Raw genomic sequence first — 23,044 nt, forward strand, 5'->3', positions numbered from 1 at the left:
GTAGACCGGGCTGTGCAGGGACAGGGCCCCAGTTTACAGAGTAGACCAACTGCTTGCTCACTTTCTTAGCGTTCACTCACTTTGCACTTGTTTGGATACTCACAACATCCCTACTTTGCCTTGCTTCGCATTGCCCTGTGTATTTGTGCATTACTCCCTGAACCACACTGTAAAAGTTTGCAGTGCTCTGTTTTGCCTTGTAGCTTGGCGCACACACAAATCCAGACAGCTCGTCTTGCTTGTCAGCAATCGTCAGTCAAGCGATTGGGCATTCAGCTGTACGGCTCAATCCTACACTAATTTCCTTCCTGCACCATGTGCCAGCTTCATGTGTGTTAAACACACTTCATGTGCAGCCTTGTCTCCAAGTTGAAGGGGAGTAGTCTTCAGTCATGTCCAGGAGACTGTCTTCTGCCAGGGAGTCCCAGGGCTTGGGCACGGTCAGGCAGCTGGTCGGAGTGATCAGAGGTGAAGGCCTAGACAGTCCAGATAGAGTTAGGGTCAGGGTTAGCGTTAGCTGTGTGGGTCCTGTGCAAACAGTCCTGGGAGTTAAGAGAACAAAGTCGAAAGCTGTGCAGATATCAGTGAAGGGTCTGAGCACTCACCGTTTTGGGCTGTTCCACTACATCGTTCAAGGGGGTGGGCCATGGTCAAACCTGTGAGTCCATTTATTAAAGGTCAAGGAGAGGTTACTGCAGCAGGAGAGAAGCTGGGGGACCTCAACTGTAGGATTGCAGGCAGAATGCTAGGATGCAGAGGGAATTACAATGCCAGAGGATGTTCAATGTATAGGGTTGGTCAGAGAAAGAGTATGGAAGGGAAAGGGGTCATACAAGTGGAAGTGGCCATCAATGGGTAAGCAACACCCTAGCTTCACTGGGAAAGTGCACCGTCATTCCAGCATGCTTATTTGATATGTTGGCACTGGGGCAGAGGATAAAGTGGGCAAGTGAAAACTCAGACAGAAGATTGTGCTTGGACTTGGGGAAGTGCAAAGCCTATGGAGTTGACAACAGGGCTACCAGGAATGGGATATTTATGCTTGGGGTTCACCAAATGGAGAGGCTGAGCCAGAAACTTGCTATTTAAGAAACAACTGCTGTTTCCTTTCATTGTGTTGTAAATAACAAGTGCACAATGGAATTGAAAATGGCTGAGACTTTGCCCAGAGTGGGTGGGGTAAGTGTTCCATTTTGCGAGGGTGGGGAGCTTCAATTTCTAGAAATGTGAGGTCTTTCAAAGGGTAAGCCTATTGTACAGATGCAAATTCACTAAACTCGAAACCTAACTGCAAGCATCACATTCTTTGTGACCCTTAGTCACTGTATGGAGTTCACCTCCTTGCTACAGATCCCCCGCAGCATACAAGATAACAAGTGAACCCACTAATGCCTGTGATGCAATGTCAATGGTTGTTTTCTTGAAAACATGGAATCTAGTTGCCAATCACTTGCCATTTACCCAATCCCTGCCTCTGGTGCAGGAGCTGCTCATTTCACAGCTTGGATCATGTGGCAGCACAATGTGATAAGGATGGGTTGGCTCTGAACCTTCAATGTTGTAGCTACAGTAGACAGAGACTCACACACAGAGTTATTTACAATGATATGCCTCCCACGTCACTTCTGTGCCCTCAGAAGATCTTTAGCTTTCTTTCCCTCCCTATGTCTCAGTGAAGTCCCAAGGCCCGCAGCTGGATTGAAGGCAGCCTGCCCGAGAATGGAGCCTACTGCCTTGGAGGTTTGGCCGTGGGGACTCTGGGGACATTTTTGTCTAGAAGGATCAGACATGCCGAGTGTGTCCTGCCCAGAGGCATTCACCCTCCTGAGCTCGAACCAGCACAGGACGGAGGGTGGTAGGCAGGGTGGAGGTGGAAGGCCTGAGAGTGTGCTAAGAAGAGACTTCTGAGAGAGCGTTGTGGTTTTTCGGCTGGTGTGAGTGCCTACTGGAACAGCCCTGACTGCTTGCAAGGGAGGGGTTTCTGGAGTGATTTCAACGTTTCTCACGCCTCAACCCCATCCCCCACCAATCCTCCCCCATCCCATGCCCGTTGCCTTGCTGTAGGTGCTAAGTATTAATGACTGTAGCAATGGACTGCAGGCCTGTGTGCATATCTAGCAAACTCTGAGACTACTGCTCTGAGGAAGATTCACCGGACCTGAAACGTTGATTCTGATTTTTTTTTCTTCACAGATGCTGCCAGACCTGCTGAGCTTTTCCAGCACCTTCTGTTTTTGTTCCTGAGACTACTGCGCCTGGTTGTCTATGCCAGGCAGCAATCTGTCTGTGGAAACAGTCAGACAAATGCCTGAGACAGCAGTCTCCCAAACTATTGCTGCAGTCTTTGTAGCCTTTGTGTCAGGTCACCCTGACAAACTGGCTGCTACTCCTGGGTCTGATTGTGCATTTGTATGAAGTCCCTAACTGCCGACACCATAGAGTCCTCTACTGTCTGGAGCTGAGCTTGCCTGGTGCCTGGTCTCCAGCAGGTCCCCTGAGTGCCAGTGATCTGTTCCTTGCACCAGTGACAATGGTAGAGCAAAGCATTAGTGTTGGTGAGAGGTGGGAGCAGTCACAGAGAGAATAAGGTGACAGTTACTCTGCTGGAAATGAGAGGGTCATTGACCCTTTTCCTGTATTTCTGGGTGTTTCATCAGACAGTGAGGATTGCATTGATGTAGACAGTAAACTCAGATCAGGCTGGCAGGGTTCTGGTGTTATGGCCTTTTCTGGCAGTGCACAGGGAACAGGACAGCCCCCCCTCAATGCCACCCCTTCCACCAGGACTTCCTGGTCCCTATGCACAAAGTTGTTGTGGGGAGCAATTTCCCTTTGTCTACCGTGTCCATGCCATATAGGGCAGCTCCAGGCTACCACTGCAAAGGCCTTTAGAGATGGTGCCAGTGCCAGGAATCACAGAATCATAGAATCCCTACAGTGTGGAAACAGGCCCTTCGGCCCAACAAGTCCACACCGACCCTTGGAGCATCCCACCCGGACCCATACCCCTATAACCCACCTAATCTACACCTCCCTGAACACTACGGGCAATTTAGCATGGTCAATCCACCTAACCTGCACATCTTTGGACTGTGGGAGGAAACCGGAGCACCCAGAGGAAACCCACGCAGACACGGGGAGAATGTGCAGACTCCACGCAGTCAGTCACCCGAGGCTGGAATCAAACCCGAGTGCCAGGATATGCCAGCAAGTATTTCTGGCTATGGTAAGCGGGACAACTGAGCTAGCATCAGATGAGAGGGGCACCCTAGGGGCATAGGGGTAATTAATGAGGCAGGTTTGGGATAACTGCATGAGAAAATATGCTGGACCTCACAGAGAGAAACTCTCCATAAAACTTGACAAAAGTATGGGACGGTTCACCCCTATGTATGGTGGACTCTTGTGCATTCTCTGCTTCCTTCCCCCAGCAATTCTCAGCCATGTCTTGGCCCAAAGTTCTATAATTCCCCCCTCAAACCCCATCACCTCTTCACCTCTCTTTGCTCCTTTAAACCACTGTTTACAAGCTACCTCTTTGAATAAGCAATTATCCACCTGTTTTAACATCGTCTTCGACTTAGTACCAGTCTCTGCCAGATAATTCTACCATAAAGTGCCTTGTGATTCTTTGCTTTGTTAAACGTTCCATAGAACATTCCATAACGATGCCACCCGAAGGCTGGAGGAACAGCACCTCATATTCCACTTGGGAACCCTGCAGCCCAATGGTCTCAATGTGGACTTCACAAGCTTCAATATCTCCCCAGCCCCGACCTCATCCCAAGACCAGTCCAGCTCGTCCCCGCCTCCTTGACCTGTCTGTCTTTTCTCCTACCTATCCGCTCCTCCCACCTCACTGACCAACCCCCCACCCCCACTTCCTACCTACTAGCCTCATGCCCGCCTCCTTGACCTGTCCATCTTCCTTCCCAACCACTCGCCCCTCCCTCCTCACTGACTAACCCCCATCCCACCTCCCTACCTGCGCTCACCTTTACTGGCTTCATCCCCGCCTCCTTGACCTGTCCATCTTCTCTCCACCTATCTGCTCCTCTATCCACCTTCCATCATCGCCTCCCCCTCTCCCTATTTATATCAGAGTCCCCTTCCCCTCCCCCATTTCTGAAGAAGGGTCCAGACCCAAAACGTCAGCTTTCCTGCTTCTCCGATGCTGCCTGGCCTGCTGTGTTCATCCAGCTCTACACCTTGTTATCCCCCATAGAAATACATGCTGTTTAATTGTTCTTTGATGAGCTAGGTGTGTGAGTGTGTGAGAATGTGTGTGTGTACAAGTGTGTTTTGAGTGAAAACAGCAGTAGGCACAGTTCTGATGCCTTACATAATCATACATACCATAGAAACAAGGGTGGCCTGATAAAAGGAAAAGATAATCCAAATTTTAAAACACTGAATAACATGGGGAGTGTGGATGTAAGTGAAGTATTTATGAGCAGTGAATTAGAGCATGTTGGTTTGAAATGGAAGACTGCAGGTCCCTTTGCTCGGACGTGTGGATAAGTGGCACATGTTATAGCTAAAGCCAGGTGATCAATTCCTTGATAAAGGACCTGGACTGGGAAAGGAATTGAATAGAGGTGAATAGGGATTAGTATTGTTACAAAGATGTGGTACCTGAAATATGAATTTGGGATACCGTTGACAGGATATATATCTATATCTCAAAACTTTGGAGTCAGAGTGCAAGGACTATACAGAAGAGTCAGGAATGTTTTTGTTCCTGGTCATTATCTGGCAATCTTGATAGAAAATTCCCTGGCTGTGGATATTAATAGAGAATAAGATAGACCTCAGGTGATTCATTTCAAAGCTGGTTAACCAGTGAAGATTCACAGATCTAGAATGGCCACTTAGGCAAGGGAGTGGACAATGGGCAATACCTGTGAAATAACAACCCAAAACAACACAACTCCCCTACAAAGGACAAGAAGAATATAAAATTTGCTTTTCATTCTCAGTATATGGCCTTTGCTGGCAAAGTTGACATTTACTGTCCATCTTAATTCTTCGGAAAGGGGTGATGGTGTAGTAAGACTGACCTCACAATTGCGTTAAGTATTTGCCTCTCATTGTAACAGATGCAAGAAGGAAAAATAATGGAGAGACGGAAGAAGATTGCACTAGAATTATCAGAGCTGGTTGTCTATTGTCGACCTGTGCCATTTGATGAGGAAAGTAAGTTTGACTCAATTCATTTAGCCATTCAGATTAGAAACATTTTATTTCCTGTAATTTTATTTTCATGCAATTTATTTTGTTGAGTTACTTCTGTCTTCAAATTAAATTGTCATCATTGGATTATGGCAGGCTCCTGCCTTATCTCATTATTAATGGACACTGAGGTTTGCAGTACAGAGGAAGATCATTTGTACGATTGTCTTCAGACATTTTACCATGGGATGAATGTTGGATCCCTGCTTGCAGTTTTGTGGACAGAGTGCACATAAAATGAAATGTGTAATCAATCCATTGCCTTTCAGCCCACTCTGCATCAGTACCCCATGTTACAGAAGGTGGGAAAGCATCAACTGCCTGAAACACATTGAGCTGAACAATTAACTACCACCGTAAAGGCCTCATTGCGACTTTGCTACAATTTTCTAGTCTGTGGATCAAGTCAAAAGGAAGGTGGAAAATCCTGCTGTTTTGACAGTGTGGGCTCTTGAGCAGGGAGGTAGGACAGCTACTTTGGAAGCTACCCTGTTGCCTGCCCCAGCCCTCCACTCTGATGGTACCTGCCTTTTGCCCTTCCTCATCCTCCAGGTTCTCTAACTCAACAGCCCAACCCTTCCCCAGCCCAACTGCCTCCCTGAAGCCAAGGAGACATCTGCACTTCTTCCTCAGGGCTGTTTGTAGTCCCAGCAGTTATCAATCGTCTGAGAAGTCAATAGCTATTAAGTTAATTTGTTAGAGTGTATCATTAGTGATAACAGATGATGCTAGATCATATGTAGATGGAAACTGGAGAAGAAGGTTCTGATGAAGCCCTTCATCAGTCCATCTTCTAAATAGTGTAACTAGCCAATAAATGTTTATTAGCTTGTAACAGCATGGTTTCACCCTTCTTCTGTTGAAGATATCCAGATCCCAGGCTTGGTAACAATGCAGTGACCACACTCTTTTGGTGCTGCTGGGATTAGAGCCACCAGCCAATCAGATGGGTTCAGGACTTCTCACATGTGAGTTCAGTCTCCCTCTCTGTCCCCCAGTCAGTGAAAAGAGGATCTGTCGGAATTGGGGGCAGGGCTTCTGTACCTGGAACCCCAACATCATTTTGGAGAAGGTCTATCTGATGCTGTGAAAATCTAGGCCTGAGAATCTGAAAAGAAAATTTCAGTCTTCTTCGGAGCTCTTGTTGTACAGGAACAATTTTCCAGCCCGGTCAATGTAGAATTTTCACAAAGCTGTCCCTACTCCCCTCATGTATCTTTGTGGGAAACAGTACTTCCGTCTCGCCCTTCATCAAAATTACAGGTCTGCAATGCGAGAAGCTCCAAAGAAAGTCCGGACCAATGAGTAAAATGTTCTGTGTATTATATAATCCATAGTAGGAGTCATTAAGTGCCAAGAAGGTCAGTATATCATTGAGGAGCATTAGTATGCCATTTTGCCCCAACATCAATAAGATTATGGCTGATCTTCTTGTGTTGCAAATTCCACATTCCCATCTACACCATACCTAACAAGAGACTGTCTACCTCTGTTTTGTAATGTTTAATGACTACATTTCTCTGGGACAGAGAGTTTCAAAGTTGCACAACTCTCTGAGAGAAAATCATTTCTCCTTATTCCTGCCCTAAAGGGACAGCCTCTAATTTTTAGACAGTGTCCCCTAGTTCTGGACTCATCCAAAAGAAGAGACATCTTTTCCATATCCATCTTGTTAAGTCCATTCAGGATCTTAGAAGCTTCAATCAAATTACCCCTCACTCTTCTAAACTCCAGTGGAATAAAGAGCCAGTCTGTTCACCCTTTCCTCATTAGACAACTCCTTATTTCCAGTAAATCTCAATCTAGTAAACTTCTTCTCAACCATCTTCAATGCATTTACATCTCTCCTGCAACAAGGAGACCGAAACAGCACATGGTATTTGAGATGTGGCCTTGCTGATAGTCTGTGTAACTGAAGCATTACATCCTTACTTTTATATTCAGTTCCTCTTGCGATAAAGGAAAGCATTTCATTAGCTGTACTAGCTCTCTGTGTATTGGTGTTTCTTTCTGACCTGGTGTTGCCTCATCCGCAGAGATCGGAACAGACAAAGCCTGTTACAGAGACATGTCGTCCTTCCCCGAAACAAAGGCAGAAAAGTATGCCAACAAGAGTAAGGGCAAGAAATTTCTTCAGTATAACCATAGGCAGCTGAGCCGCGTCTATCCAAAGGGCCAACGCTTGGACTCCTCCAACTACGACCCACTGCCGATGTGGATCTGCGGCAGCCAACTGGTGGCACTCAACTTCCAGACGCCAGGTAAATTCACCACAGTCAGGCTAGGGAGCGAGTTACAGTCACTAGGAGGCAGGATCACTGGGAACAAACTGGTGCATTAATTGCGTTTAGGTTTTGTTCAAGCATAGTTTCAACTAGGTGATTCAAAAATGTCCACAGTTCAAGTTTCTCAACTTCACAAGCCTCCACTCTTTTAACAAAATGGCACAGAAAGGTGCTTCAAAAAGTTCAAAATCAATCACAGAATTGCAAAACTATATAAGGTATTAAAACCCTTGTATAGACCCATAGGAATTTCCAACATAGAAGCAAGTCATGAGTTTGTATTTGTGTTAGCTCTTTGCAAGAATATTTAAAAAGTCACATGTTTACAAATTTACATTGTCAATGTGCTCCTGAAGGTTATAGCTCAGTCTTGTGTAATAGAAAACAGAAGCAGTCCAGGCCCGCTGTTTACTGGAACAGTGAGTGCAGCATTGTGAAGTGGTGTAGGTTTTGCTGCAGTATGGATGCCTGTGGTATGAAAGTGTTTAATAAACCATTTCCACCTCCCATTCAGCACAGCTCCTGGTAAAAGTCACATAGGCGGTGGTTAATCCACCTAGCCTGCAAATCTCTACACACTATGGGCAATTTAGCATGGCCAATCCATTTAACCTATACATCTTTGGACTGTGAGAGAGAACTGGAGCACTTAGAGGAAACCCATGCAGACACGGGGAGAATGTGTAAACTCCAGTCAGTCAGTCACCTGGTTCCCTGATGTTGTGAGTCAGTAGTGCTAACCTCTGAGTCGCCCTGGTGATCTCTGGGCTTCGGTTTTTAACTTCCTTCCCTTCAACTTCTCAATGTACTTCTCAGTTTTCTTTCTTTCAATCCCTTCCCCTTTCCTTCTCAAAGTACTTTTCCCTGATTATTTTCCTTCAATCCAAAAACAAAGATTCCAGCGACATGGGTGATCACATCATCCTTCTCCAAACACTTACAACCAATGGAATTTTCAACTCTTGATTCCAGTCTTACTTAATCAATCATAGCCAGGGCATCTGTAAAAATAACTTTCTACCCCAATACCAGAATCTTAGGAACCCCACAGAGTCCCATACTGAACCCATTACATCTTTCTTTCATCTACATGTTTTCATTTCATGATATATATGTTTGGATGGAAATGCAATGCTACACTAGTGTGCTTCCTGGCTTGCTGTAGCCATGTGACCTATGCCACAAGGCACACTCAGTACAGGCAGCTATCTAACAAATAGGTCTAAGAAAGAGAGAGTTCAAGCAAGGGTGTACTCCTTTGAATCATAACATGATATTGGAAAGGGAGCTGAGATTAAGAGTTAAAGACTTGTCATAGAAGCACAGCTACTGAAAGAAGAAGACAGAAAAGTTCAGTGCTGCTGAAAACTGCCACTAGCCATTAGAAGCTACCACAAAGGAAAAGTAAACAAAGAAGTTAAGCTGAAGCTGGCTCATTGGATGAGAAACACGATTGTTGTAAACTTTCCTTTCTTGAATTCGGTTGAAATGAAAGATGATATGACACCAAACTGACAGTTATTCCACCTGTAATGGCAAAACAGCAAAATTGTGACAGATTTGGTTAACAAGCCAGAGAAGTTATAATTAACTACATTTTACTGGAGGGGCTGTTACAAGGTATATTCCACACTAAATCTCTCTGAAGAATAGAAAAAAGACCAGAAATTTTGAAAGTCATGAAGGCATGCTTTGAACCAAAGTGAGCATAAATTATTCCCTGTACATGTCCAGATCTGGAGCTCAAGGTGAAGACAATATGTGACTGCATTACCACAGCTTGCAGAAGCTTGTGAATTTGGGCACCTGAAAAATAATCTCATCTAAGATAGGATTATTTTAGGCATATTGTGACTGCTAAGGGAAGAGAATCAGATTCTCGAAGAAGTTATAACTTTGTGCAGGATCTCTGAGCTTGTAAATCAATAGTTATAGCACATCCATAGGAAGCAGGTGAGTGGTACACAATGTGGAGAAGCAGCCCAGACCTGTGCACTATTTCGATAAGCAGCTCAGACCTGTCCACTATATTGAAAACCATCTTAGACCTATCACATACAGAAATGGAGAGAAAAGCTAACAAATATCCACAGAAGGCCAAAGGACAAGTTACAAATATTGTGGAGGTCATCACATAAAGCATGTCTAGCATGGAAAAAAAAGTGTTTTAACAGCAAAATGCTAAACTGATTTGCACAAAAGCATTTAGCTAGGAAGACATACAAGTCTGTAAAATCTATAGTGACAATTGCTACAGACAACAATTCTGACAAATCAAGCATAAGCGCTAGAGAGATGTCAGACAAAGGTTCAGCTGATTCAATCTACACTATAGAGCAGATTGGCAACATGTGCCTAAAGGAGAAAAATGGTTTGTAACTTTTGTGATGAAGACAGCAGGAAAAGACAACCAAACGAATATAAACGACCAGATAGATACCGTGCTTCTCACAGCAGTATAACGCTGGCTTCTTGAAAGAAGTCTGATCATTTGATGGTGGTCCAAAAGTAAAACTGTCAAAGGTAATGTCGAGACTCTGTAATGGAATGATGCTCGCTCCAAGAAGACAAAGTGACCTGAGAGCCCTCTGCAGTGGCAAGACTGAGGATGTGCAATTTTAGAGATTAAACACGATGCTAAAATCACTCTTTTCAGCAAAGCAAAACAACAGCTTCGACTAGTAACCCTAAACATGTCAGAAGAGATTTGCAATGTTTTATGGGCCACATTGATGAACAAACAGCATAAAACATGCAAAGTCAGCTGAGAAGATTCTGAAGCAGTGTGAAATGGGGGATGTTTAGATGGAAATGCAATACTGTACTGATATGCTTCTCAGTTTGCTTAGTCATGTGACCTAGCCACAAGGCACACTTACTGAAGGTCAGAATATCAGCAAGAGTGTGTTTATTGAACATATAACAGCATAGGACCTTCCGCAATCAGTCTGATGACATCCAGCCTGTGTTTTGATTAACTACTCTGCTACTACGATGTTGTCAGGTCACCTGTCTGACATCAATGATCAGGATGTGGAGGTGCCAGTGTTGGACTGGGGTGGACAAGGTCAGAAATTACGCGACACCAGGTTATAGTCCAACAAGTTTATTTGAAATCACAAGCTTCCGGAGCACAGCCCGTTTGTCAGGTGAAGTGAGGGTGGCGCACACAGACATAGAATTTATAGGCAGAGAGATTATGGGCAGAAAGATCAAAAGATCATACAAATGCTGTGAGTGGGGTGTCAAATAATAAGTCCCTGCAGTTGATCAACAGTATCAGATGGTGTAAGTAAAGTGTCAACAGCTGAGTAACAAGCAAAGGAATGACATATAAACTAATTAAATGAGGCAGAGAGATAATCGTAAAAAATTAAAAATAAGGTGGTGCTGGAGACAAACTAAATGACTGGAATAACATAATAGGTATAAGAGTTGCATGCCAAGGATCTAACCAAAGTAATAAGTAATCCAAAACCATACAAACTAATTAATGTAGAGCGATCATAACTATTTATCCAGGTGATGGTGTTTCTGTGCCTGTGATGATCAGATACACTATGGTGCCTTCAGGACAACATTGGAAAAATCAAAGTTTCAGTTTCCACCCTACACTCCTTATCTTTGCATACTAATCCTGCAACCTATTTCAGTGTTCATAGCCTCAGTGTTCTGAGCAAATCCAAATTACATTTCCAAATCCATGTTCAACCAACTGCAACACCATAAGCCTCTCCTTAAAATATAATTCTTCAGCCAAGATTTTGATCAGCCCTGCTAATCATTTCCTTTTTTGATTCAGCATCCATGTTTCCTACACCTTCGTAAATACATCTCTTTAGGATTACCTAAGGAGTGTCCGTGTAGTAAATGCCCAACTGCAACTAACTCAAGGGCATAATTTGAACAATTTTGTTTACTAGCTATAAAACTACTGGACATGGGAATTAATAACTGTTTTAAATACAAGAATCATCTAATTGAGTCATGAAGTGTGTATTCCCTTTGTGATTGCCAATGAGGAGGTGCTGCACTATGTTCTAGGTGACACCGATACTAACAGTGTGAGGGCAGTAGAAAGACATGTTATGCCATCTTCATGAATGCATCCGACCACATTTGGCAATCTTAATTGTGAAATGTCTTGCGATGATACTGTGGGACAAGACATATGCACATTTGGAAGAAAACGGACAATAGTTTTGCATGGGGAAGGTCATGTCTCACCAACCTGATTGAAATTTTTGAGGAATTGACAAAGATAATTGATGAGGGAAGGGCAGTGGATGTAGCTTATTTGGACTTTAGAAAGGCATTTGATGAAGTCGTACATGGCAGATTTGTACAAAAACTAAAATTACATGGGATTTGGGGTGGCCTGGCTAGAGGGATGCAAAACTGGCTTGGTCATAGAAGACAGAGGGTAGCGGTGGAAGGGTGTTTTTCAGAATGGTGACTGGTAACTAGTGGTGTTCCACAGGGACCTGTGTTAGGCCCCCTGTTGTTTGTAGTATATATAAGTGATCTGGAGGAAAATGTGGATTAGTCAGTTTGCTGATGACACAAAGATAAGTGGAGTGGCTGATAGTGCTGACGATTGTGAAAGGATACAACAGGATATGGATAGATTGGCAACTAGGGGGCAGAAATGGCAGATGGAGTTTAATCCAGATGAATGCGAGGTGATGCATTTTGGAGGATCAAATTTAGGTGTGAATTATACTGTTAATGGCCGAATCCTTACTAACATTAACATACAGATGGATCTGAGTGTGCAAGTCCACAGTTCCCTAAAAGTGGCAACACAGGTAGCCAAGGTGATTAAGGGGGCATATGCCACGCTTGCCTTCATTGGCCGAGGCAGGGAGTACAAGAGTTGGCAAACCATGTTGCAGCTATATAAAACCCTTGTTAGGCCACATTTGGAGTGTTGTATGCAGTTTTCGTTGCCACATTACCAGGAGGACGTGGAAGCTTTGGAGAGAGTGCAGAGAAGGTTCAGCAGGATGTTGCCCAGTCTCGAGGGCATTGGCTATGAGGAAAGGTTGAAAAGAGTAGGATTGTTTTCAGTAGAAAGATGGCGGCTGAGAGGAGACCTGATAGAGGTCTACAAAATTATGGGAAGCAAACATAGGGTGGATTGCCAGAGGCTTTTCCCCAGGGTTAAAATTTCAATTACAAGGGGACACAAGTCCAAGATGAGAGGGGGTAAGTTTAAGGGGAATATGCCAGGGAAGTTTTTCACACAGAGAGTGGTAGAAGCCTGGAACGCACTGCCAGAAGAGATAGTGGAAGCAGGCACGTTGGCGACATTAAGAGGCATCTGGATGGTTACAAGAATAGAGAGAGAAGAGACGAATACAAACTGAATAAGGGCAGAAGGTTTGTTTTTCTAGTTCAGTTAGGACATGATGATCGGCACAGCCTTGGAGGAATGAAAGGCCTGGTCCTGTGTTGTGCTTCTCTTTTGTTCTTTTATTGTTTTGATTTTTTTCTATGCTGGAGTAGTTATTATTATTCTTGCTATTATAAGCACAGGCCAGCATAAATATTGGCTTGCAGTGCCCTCTGCTGAATTGAACAATAATTACAGAAACAATGTGGCATCAACTAGAAATGACTCAACCATTACCTATCTGGCTTGGTATATCAGCTAATTACTTCATCTACTATTATGCATATGTTACATTTACACTTGTCCTTTATATTTTCCACATACATCTTACATATGATAAAATCCCCTGGTAGTTCCTTTACTAAATGTGGATCAGAGCCATACGTAGAAAGGCTCATTGAGTTGATCCAATGATTAGCTAGTTTGACATGAACTGACTGAACTAATCTCAGATGTGTTTGGTATTAGGGATATAATGTTTGGGATTAACGCTCCTCAGCTAGCGAGTTTATTGAACTAATTAGACATGTCTTCCCAATTGCTATTTATAACACGTGAGACTGCCTTGAGTTATCGATGACGACTTCAGAGGATTCTCTGTGAGGCTCACAGTTGCTGAATATGTGCTCCCACATAAGGTTAACTTTCCATAGCTTAAGACAAGTAAGAAAGTGTACTTGGAAATGGATACTTCCTTTCTTTCACCCATGAAAATCAGTATCAATACTTTTGGAGCTCCAACATTAGACGGAGAAGTTTCCAACTAAAGTAAATAGATGCACATAAATATTGGGAGCTGTGTCGGAGGGTCATTGACACAACAAGGAGGATGTTAATTTTAAATCTGAAAGAGCTTTGGAATGCCTTTTCTCTGCAGATAAACCAATGCAGCTGAACCAGGCGATCTTCACAATGAATGGAAAGAGTGGCTATGTCTTGCACCCTGACATCATGAGAGATGAGAACTTTGACCCTTTTGACAAGAACACTCTCAAGGGTGTGGAACCAATCACAGTGCAGCTTCAGGCAAGTGGCAGCCATTTTGTTTCCCCACAAGACAACTGAGTAATCTGAAAGCTACTGGAAAAATGAGTGGGAATTTTAACTCTTAATGGTGGGTAGGAACGGAGTGAGAGCAGGAAAAATGGAGCAATTCAATTTCCATCTCTGTTGTGCTGATTTTAATGCTGCTGGTTTTGGTCCCTGTTGGAATTGGACCCTGATGTATTAATTGTGAATTCAAGTGGACCCTGATGTTAATTTGCCTGGGGCTTGTGCATGGAAACACCATGCACCTTGCTCATTAAGTTGAAGCAGGTTGCAGTTTCTGTTGAGATAAAGAAAGCCCTCCATGAAGAGGATGAAAATTTCCTTTGTGGAGCCAAAATGTATGGACGGCTTCCAACAAACAAGGCTGCATTCTTCTCCCAGACAACAAGGTGCAGGGCTGGATGAACACAGCAGGCCAAGCAGCATCATAGGAGCAGAGAGGCTCATTCTTCTCCCATCCATTTGTGACCAACCCAAACTTCCTGCCCGTCACTGCAAGCCCTTGGCCACCCAAACTCACCCGGCTGACAATTTAAATCAGTTAAAATAACCCAGGCCTGAATCTTAAGAAATAGGCAAATAGTTTGTTTTGTAGTAACATTCCTCATAATAAAAACCTAAGAAGAGTTCCCTAAAAAGCACATTTTTACATTGCCCTTCCTATGAGGTTGTAGACTTGCTCGCTGAGCTGGTATGTTTGATTGCAGACGTTTTGTCAGCCTGCTAGGTAACATCGTCAGTGTGCCAGCTCAGCGAGCAAGTCTACAACCTCATCCTCAACCCCAGCTACAAATCTTCTCAAAAACATTGCCCAGCTAGTTTGGATTATTGTTTCCCAAACTCATCAAATGTAGGACCAATGGAGTGAAAAGAGATGTTTGTGCACTTTCCATGTATTCTTCCCTCTTTGTTCAGGTTTACCCAGACACTGCAGGTGATCTTTCTCCTATACCTTCCCTGAGAATCTTCCTCAGAAATATTTGTGATTGAGTGTTCCTTAAGCCTCAGTTTCTACCTCTACCCAGTGTCTAACCACAACAAAATGGCTGAGATTGCTAAAAGTACCTCAATGTAGCATTAAGCCACAGTAAGTGATATCTTTTGGCTTTATGTGCTGCACCAGTTTTGAGTTGAAAATGTGCCACATATTGCACAGTTACATAAAACTGCTTTTCCTCTACCCTTCAGTTTTGTGCTCGTATCTGCTGAAGGACCAATACTTGTCTTTGGGGCTGGTGAGAGCCAGCTCCAGGTTTGTGTGGTTGGTCATTATTCAATAACAAGTACACAACGAGAGAGAGACAGACAGACTGTGTGTGTGCGTGTATGTGTGTGTGTATGTATGTGTGTGTGTGTATGTGTGCGTGTATGTGTGCGTGCATGTATGTGCCTGTGTGTGTGTGCGAGTAGTGTGTCTGTGTCTGTGTGTGTGTGTGTGTGTGTGTGAGAGAGAGAGAGAGAGAGAGAGAGAGGCTCAGAGATTAATCTGAGTTCAACTTGTGCTCTATTTACCTTGCCACTGCACAGCGTACTGCTGTGTGTACACAATCAGGACAGTAGATATATCACAGCAGGTAGCTCAGGACCTGGAATCTGAACATCACTGAGGCAGCAAGATATACTGTTGTTCTTCCTTAACAATGAGATATTTTTGTTTTATTCTCTAGGTACTGATTGTCTTTCATCTAACTCAAATTCAGAAAATGAACATACAAAACAATCATGGCTGCTGGCTGTTTGAAAGAATTATCTAATTAGCCCAACAACCCTGCTCTTTACCCATACCTCTGCAATTTTTGTTTTCTATTTCAAGTATAGCCCTTTTGGAAATTATTATTGAACCTGCTTGCACCTGTTTTCAGGTAATGCATTCCAGATCAGATCAGTTTGCTGCACAAAAGGATTTCTTCCATCTGCCATTTGATTCTTTGGCTATTCGACAAATTAATATCAGAGCATTATTCAGTCATGCTCCTGTGCTAGCTGGAATCTCTGAACGGTGGATCTCTGATTTTGACCCTTGCTTAGCCCTGACATGATGTAACTTGTGGCAACATTAATGCTGTCCTAGTACAGACTGGAATAGCTTAGCTTCCACAAGATTATTGTGTTACCGACTGAATCAATGATTTGGAAATGGGCAATTTACAAACTGATATATAAATTCAGCATCCTCATTGTTTTTAAGAAGGAATACACAAGAATTTGTGGGTTTGAGTCCTTATTGACTTAATTCTCTTAAACCGACAGATCCTAGGAGCACGACACTTGCCCAAGAATGGAAGGAGCATTGTTTGTCCATTTGTTGAAGTGGAGGTATGTGGAGCTGAGTATGACAACAGCAAATACAAGACAGAGGTGGTGGGTAAGTAAAATTGCTCTTCCACAATGTGGTGACCTGATCATATTCCCTATAAAATTCTTTTTTTTGTCTCCCTGTTTTCTCTCCCTTCTCTGTCCATTGAAGCAGCATTTTTTTTGTGGGAAGGGACATGGGCCAGACCAATTAGGGATTCTTCAGATGAGCTTTGATATTGATAATGTTTTATCCACAACACTCAGCCTGAGTCAGACACAATTTGATTTTGGTTTAATTTATTGTAGTACAGTGAAAAGCGTTGTTTTGCGAGCAGTACAGGCAGATCATAGCAAACAAGGACATAAAGATCAAAGGGTGCTTAGACAAGGTTATGGTGACACTGGAGGTGCACAATCAAGATCAACATTGGCAAGGTCAACACTATTTGAAGTTACAGAGGCCCATCCAGTCTGATAACAGCAGGGAAGAAGCTGCTCTTCAACCTGTTGGTGCATGTAATCAAACTTCTGTATCTTCTGCCTGATGGAAGAGGCTGTAGGAGAGCATTACCAGGGTGGGAGGGGTCTTTGATGATGTTGCCTTTCCACGGCAACAAAAAGTATAAATAGAGTCTATGGATGGGAGGTTGCTTTTGTGATGGTCTGGGCTGTGCACACAACCTTCTGTAGTTTCTTATGGTCCTGGACAGAGCAGTTGCCGTACCAGGCCATTATGCACCCACTTAGAATGCTTTCTCTCGTGCATCTAGAAAAGTTGGTGAGGGTCCTTACGGATGTGCCGAGTTTCCTAAGCCGCTTGAGCAAGAAGTGAGGTGATAGCCTAATGGTATTATTACTGGACTGTTAATCTAGAGACACAGATAATGTCCTGGGGACCTTGGTTCGAATGCCACCATGGCAGATGGTGGAATTTGAATTCAATAAATATCTGGAATTATCAATCTAACGATGACCATAAATCCATTGTCAATTGTCAGGAAAAACCCATCTGGTTCACTAATGTCCCTTAGGAAAGGAAACTGCCATCCTTACCTGGTCTGGCCTACATGTGATTCCAGACCCACAGCAATGTGGATGGCTCTGAACTGCTTCTGGGCAAATAGGGATGGGCAATAAATGCTGCCTGGTCAACGATGCCCTCATTCCGTGAATAAATAAAGGAAAAAAAAACATTGTTGTGCCTTTTTGTCCATTTCATCTACATGGGAGGTCCAGGACAGATTGTTGGTTATTGTCACCCCTAGCAACTTGATGCTGTCAACCCTCTCCACCTCAGCTCCTTTGATGTAGATGGGGGCGTGTCCTCCTCCTTTCCTCCTGAAGTCAATGATCAGTTCTTTAGTTTTGCCGACATTGAGAGAGAGGTTGTTATCATTGCACCACGACAGCAAGTACTCTATCTCCTTCCTGTATTCTTTTTCATCGTCGTTTGACATCCATCCTACCATGGTGGTGTCATCGGCAAATTTGTAGATGGCGTTTATATGGAATTTGGCTACACAGCTGTGGGTGTACAGAAAGTACAGTAGGGGGCTAGAGACACATTCTTGAGATCTTCAGTGTTGAGGGTTATCATGGAGGAGGTGCCATTGTCTGTCTTGACTAATTGTGGTCTGTGGGTCAGGAAGCTGAGGATCCAGCTGCAGAGGCTTGGAGCTGAGGCCTAGGTATCGGAGTTTTGAGATTAGTCTGGTAGGGATTATGGTGTTGAAGGCAGAGCTGTAGTTGATGAGTAGGAGCCTGATGTGGGTGACCTTGTTATCCAGGTGTTCCAAGGATGAGAGTAGGGCTAGGGAAATGATGTCCACTGGGGACCTGTTTCAACAGCAATGAATTGCAGGGGATCGAGGCAGGCTGGGAGGCTAGAATTAATGTGGGCCATGATCAGCCTTTCAAAGTACTTCATGATTATGGGGGTCAGATCCACTGGGTGCTAGTTGTCAAGGCACGTTGCATGTGTTCTCTTTGCTACTCAGATGATGGTGGTCTTCTTGAAGCAGGTGGGGACTTCGGATTGTATTAGAATCATTTCAAAACCTCCAATAATAGGCACAAAAAAGTTAAAGTTTTATGCAAATCTGACATTAAAACAGAAAATAATGCAGCAAATAAGGTAACATGTGTGAAGGGAGTAGGGTTAATATTTTAATCCAACGGTCCTAGGTCAGAGCTCTAGCCTTTTCTCCAATAATCTGTATGTCATTTTCTCCTTTCATTGTGTTGTTTTCAAAGGTGAGTATAGGATGGAATGAACACAAAGTGGGAATTGTGAGGAGAGTGCAGAGAGGATAAAAGTGAACTTGGGACAGGTTAAAAGAATGGCAAGAACATGGAATATAAAATGAATAAATGTGAAGTTACTCACTTTGGTAGAAAAAAATAGAAATCAGAATATTTCTTAAATGCTGAGAGACTGGGAAGTGAGAGTGTTTCACAGGGACCTGGGTGTCCTTGGTCATGAGTCACTAAAAGTTAGTATGCAGGTGCAGCAGGTAATTTAGAAAACAAGTGCAATGAAAGCTTTCATCGCAGGGGGATTTTACTATGGGAGTAAAGATGTCATGCTGTGGTTGTATAGAGCCTTGATTGAGACATCACTAACTATGGGCAGTTCGGTTTCTTTATCTAAGCAAGAACATACTATAGATGGAGTGCAAAAGAGGTTGGGAGTATTGTTTTATGAGGAGAGATTGAGTAGACTGAGCCTGTATTCCTAGAGTTTTCAAGAATGTTGTGACAGGGTGGATGTAGGTAAGATGTTTACCCAGACTGGTAAATCTAAGAGCAGGAGAGACTATCTCAGTTTAAGGAGTATGCCATTTAAGATTTTGATGAGGAGAAATCTATTCACTGAGAGGGTGGTGGACCTTTGGAATTATGTCACAAGGGCTGTGAAATCTCAATAAATCAAGCAGGTTCAAGATAGAAATTGAGATTTTTAGAGAATAATGACATAAAAACTCACCAGCTGGGGAAACATCCCATCTACATCAGCTCTGTCATGCCTTGTAAGAGTTTTGTAAGTTTCAGTGTCATCACCCTCATTCTTTGAATTTCTAGGGAAAATAGACCTAGCGTCCTCAATTTCTGCTCATAAGAAAATCCCACCATATCCAGGATTAATCATTGTACACCCTTTATGATAGTATATCCTTTCTTTGATAAGGGGACCAAATCTGTGCACGGTGCTCCAGATGAGATGTTGCAAAGTTTTATACAACTGTGGCAAGACTTCTTTCATCCTGTACTCAAATCCCTTTGCAATGAGGCCAACGTAACATTTGCCTTCCTAATTGCTTCCTGCACCTACATGTTAATTTTAATTGACTTGTGAACAAGAACAATGGGGTCTCTTTGAACACTTGCATTTCCCCAATTCCCTGTAGCCCATCAATGATATACACTGCATAAATATCACTCAATAATTGTCACCACAAAATCTTGGAAGATCTATTGTGTGCCTCTCCCGTTTTAATAAATGAACTGTCCTAAACACCTGGGTCTAGGCCCGAAACGTCAGCCTTCCTGCTCCTCTGATGCTGCTTGGCCTGCTGTGTTCATCCAGCTCTACACCTTGTTATCTCAGATTCTCCAGCATCTGCAGTTCCTACTATCTCTGAAACCTTTTATAATCTGCCCAGTTGTAACACTGCCAGTTCTGACTTAATGCTTATTTGTCTTTCTCAATGTTTGTCCTTTCCTTTGAGAATCACCTGTTTTCTAGCGGAGGGTTTCACATGCACTGGCAAATCCATGAGTCCTCACCTAAGTTGCCATTCTCCACTTGTGAGCTTTGTCAGCACATGGCAACAGATTCAACAACCAAGTACATTGGTTGGGCATCCAGCGGGGGCTCTTGAGTTCCAATGACCAGTTTAGCAAATCTGCCGCTTCCTCTTCAAAAGAAAGAAGTGAGGCACTGAGGTGACTTGTCACGCCTTTGTGCTGTCCTAGAGGAGAGCAAATAAATGAACGATCAATCTGGGATAGTAGGAACTGCCGATGTTGGATGAACACAGCAGGGCAGGCAGCATCAGAGGAGCAGTAAAGCTGATGTTTCGGGGCTGGTTTTTTTCTGAAGAAGGGTCCAGACCCAAAATGTCAGCTTTCCTGCTCCTCTGATGCTGCCTGGCCTACTGTGTTCATCCAGCTCTACACCTTGTTATGTTAGATCAATCCGGGATGTTCTGTTTTTTATGGCTCATGGTTCCCCTATTCAGTATGTTTACTTACTCAGCTATTGGTGGAGCGGGGGTCGGAGAGTTATCATTAAATAAAACGCCTTTATGCAAGTTGTCTTCTGCTATGAAACGTATTTGAGACTCCTTTAGTGATCGTGCTGTAGAAAATGCTGTCTGTTTTATTTTGTGTACTTAATGTATTATTCACCAGTTTCTCAGTTGGTAAATTCTGTGCCCAGTATCAAACTGAGTGGTGCAGACCAGAATGGTCACTAATCTTAGTACCTGGTCTATATTGAGCTCAACCTAACTGATACAGTTGACTTCAAAAAGGAGCAAAAATCAGCCAAGGCTCCAGCTCCTGATCACCATCTCTGCTGGGAAAGGCAGGTAAGGAATGGCTGTTTATTGGAATTATGCAGGATGCTCAGGAGAAAATTCAGGTAGAGGGAAGAAAAGTGAAGAAGACAACAGAGAAAAGCAATGTTTTAGAAAGCATTATTTCAGCACTCTCTGTTTTGTTTTTGTTCCAGCGGATAATGGGTTAAATCCTGTATGGCTCTTCAAGCAATTTGTCTTTGACATCAACAATCCTGAATTTGCCTTTTTGAAGTTCATCGTGTATGATGAGGACATGTTCAGTGACCCCAACTTCCTTGCCCAGGCAACCTATCCTGTTAAAAGCCTTAAAACAGGTAACTAGAATCCTAGGAAGAAAAATGTTATTTAACCGCTTTTCATAAACTTGATGTTGTGAGGGCTGACGATGCTAGTATTGTACTGACAGCACAGATCGCACTGGAGCACGGATTCAGCTCAGAAATATTCTCCTGCCTTTGTTCTCCCTGTAGGGATGGATGGCAGAATAGGTGGAGTTGAATTTCTTCCCTCTCACCCTGAGGACTTTGGTGGTGGAGCACATTTAATGAATTCGGGGGGTGACAAGTGGGTACCCTACCACTTTCCCAACTCCAACCCAATTAACCACCAGCTAATGCCCATTTAGGTGCCTCATCCCTCTGCCCATCAAAGGATAGGGGTTTGCCATGCAAAAGGTATGACAAGCAAACCTGTGCAATGTTGATTGCAGAATCTATGGTGGGGTGATGTCCCTTCAAAGGCATTCAATGAATGAACGAGCAATCTAGCATTGGGAAGTTGAGAAGGGTGGCGGCACTTTGGGAGGGGTGGGTGGCAAAGGTCACTCCCCGATCCTTGTTAGTAACCTCCCCGAATCCCCATAACCTCCAACCAGCTACCATTCATTTGTGGCTGGTATCCAGACTTCAGGACATGTGACATACTGGCATTGCCACCCCAGTTACCCTGTCATTCTGTCAAATACTCTGTCCTGTAACTGACTGGCAGCTCTAAGTGGGCAGGACTCCTGCCATCAGGGCACGTGATCCTGGGGATGTCTTGCCACTGTCCAGTAGAGTGCCTGAAGGGTACTTAATATGGCAGCCATTCCCAAAAAGCTACAAAATGCTGCTCTCATCAACTCTCCACTTGGTTGCTGAGAACCCCTCATCTCCATTAAGTGCCACCCGATTATCCAGTGCTGTGTATAGCAACAGTGACCCATGTAATTTTACCCTCCCAGTGCCTGGCGAATGGCTCAGTGAGGCAATCAGAAAGACTTATTTAAAATTCCAACATATGTCACAGCCAGAGTAATTCTTTCTGTCTTGGCATTACATATCATCTACCATCTCATTTCCATCTCCCTTTCCTTAGCATTCACTGCGAAGATTATGAATGGTGAATTATGGGAAGTGTTGTAGGACTTGTATCCCCGAATGTCTCTCAAACCCATTATGATCTGTAGATAAAAAGTGGCATGACCACCATGTTTGGAGACTGAAAGAGAGTGAAGAGTGAAGGGCCATTGGGAATGGGCAGTACTTGCCCATCCAGAAGAGTCAATATCTTTGAATGAATGAGAAAAAGGTGTTGGTTATGGTGGCTTTCTACTTAGGCTCAGACCAAATTAGGAGGACCATGTTTACAAAGATTTCTCTCTCCTATCTCAGCCACTGTTTTTGTGAACACAGAACTGAGCAACTAAAAGCTATAAACACTTATTTTTGAAAATATCACAGCCCAGTGTTTAAATGTGACCATTTTCCCGAGAATAACTCAAACAATAAGTTTCAGTTTGTACAAAAACTATTTTCTGCTTGGCGATTTGACCCAATTTAAGTTTTTTGTGTCCATTGGAATCGAATGCTGTTTCATCCTGTTCAGAGTAGGAGGCATTACTAAGTATGTTGAACCTACATGTTGAATTTTATTTCCCATGCCGTTTTGAAATAAACATTATATACACAATTCATTTTAACTTCATACATGAACAACATATATATAAATAACCTTAATACTTGTTAAGAAAAGACCATTTATATCACAGCTGTATCACCCAATCCAATACCAAATGAAATCACATAAGGAGATAGTGGAATCTCTACCAACTGGGAGATCTTGGCCTGGCTTTACACATAAACACAGCCAGTGAGCACTGACGGAAACTAGTTTGCTAATAATTTTAAGATGACACTTATTTTTAAGCTGTCTACTAGATG

At 43.4% G+C, this 23,044-nt stretch overlaps 1 protein-coding gene across 1 annotated transcript in view; it reads left to right on the forward strand.

Annotated features, from left to right (window-relative positions):
• LOC109912305 (1-phosphatidylinositol 4,5-bisphosphate phosphodiesterase gamma-1-like) overlaps positions 1–23,044 on the forward strand; it is a 212,832-nt gene that overhangs the window by 170,653 nt on the left and 19,135 nt on the right. The window contains exons 24-28 of the mRNA XM_048596175.1: positions 5,100–5,196; positions 7,269–7,493; positions 13,790–13,938; positions 16,213–16,327; positions 20,996–21,157. Of these exons, the coding sequence (XP_048452132.1) occupies positions 5,100–5,196; positions 7,269–7,493; positions 13,790–13,938; positions 16,213–16,327; positions 20,996–21,157 (748 nt within the window). The remainder of the gene's footprint in view (positions 1–5,099; positions 5,197–7,268; positions 7,494–13,789; positions 13,939–16,212; positions 16,328–20,995; positions 21,158–23,044) is intronic.

Source organism: Rhincodon typus, chromosome 4 (genome assembly GCF_021869965.1).
Source record: "Rhincodon typus isolate 14 chromosome 4, sRhiTyp1.1, whole genome shotgun sequence".
Classification (NCBI taxonomy): Eukaryota; Metazoa; Chordata; class Chondrichthyes; order Orectolobiformes; family Rhincodontidae; genus Rhincodon; species Rhincodon typus.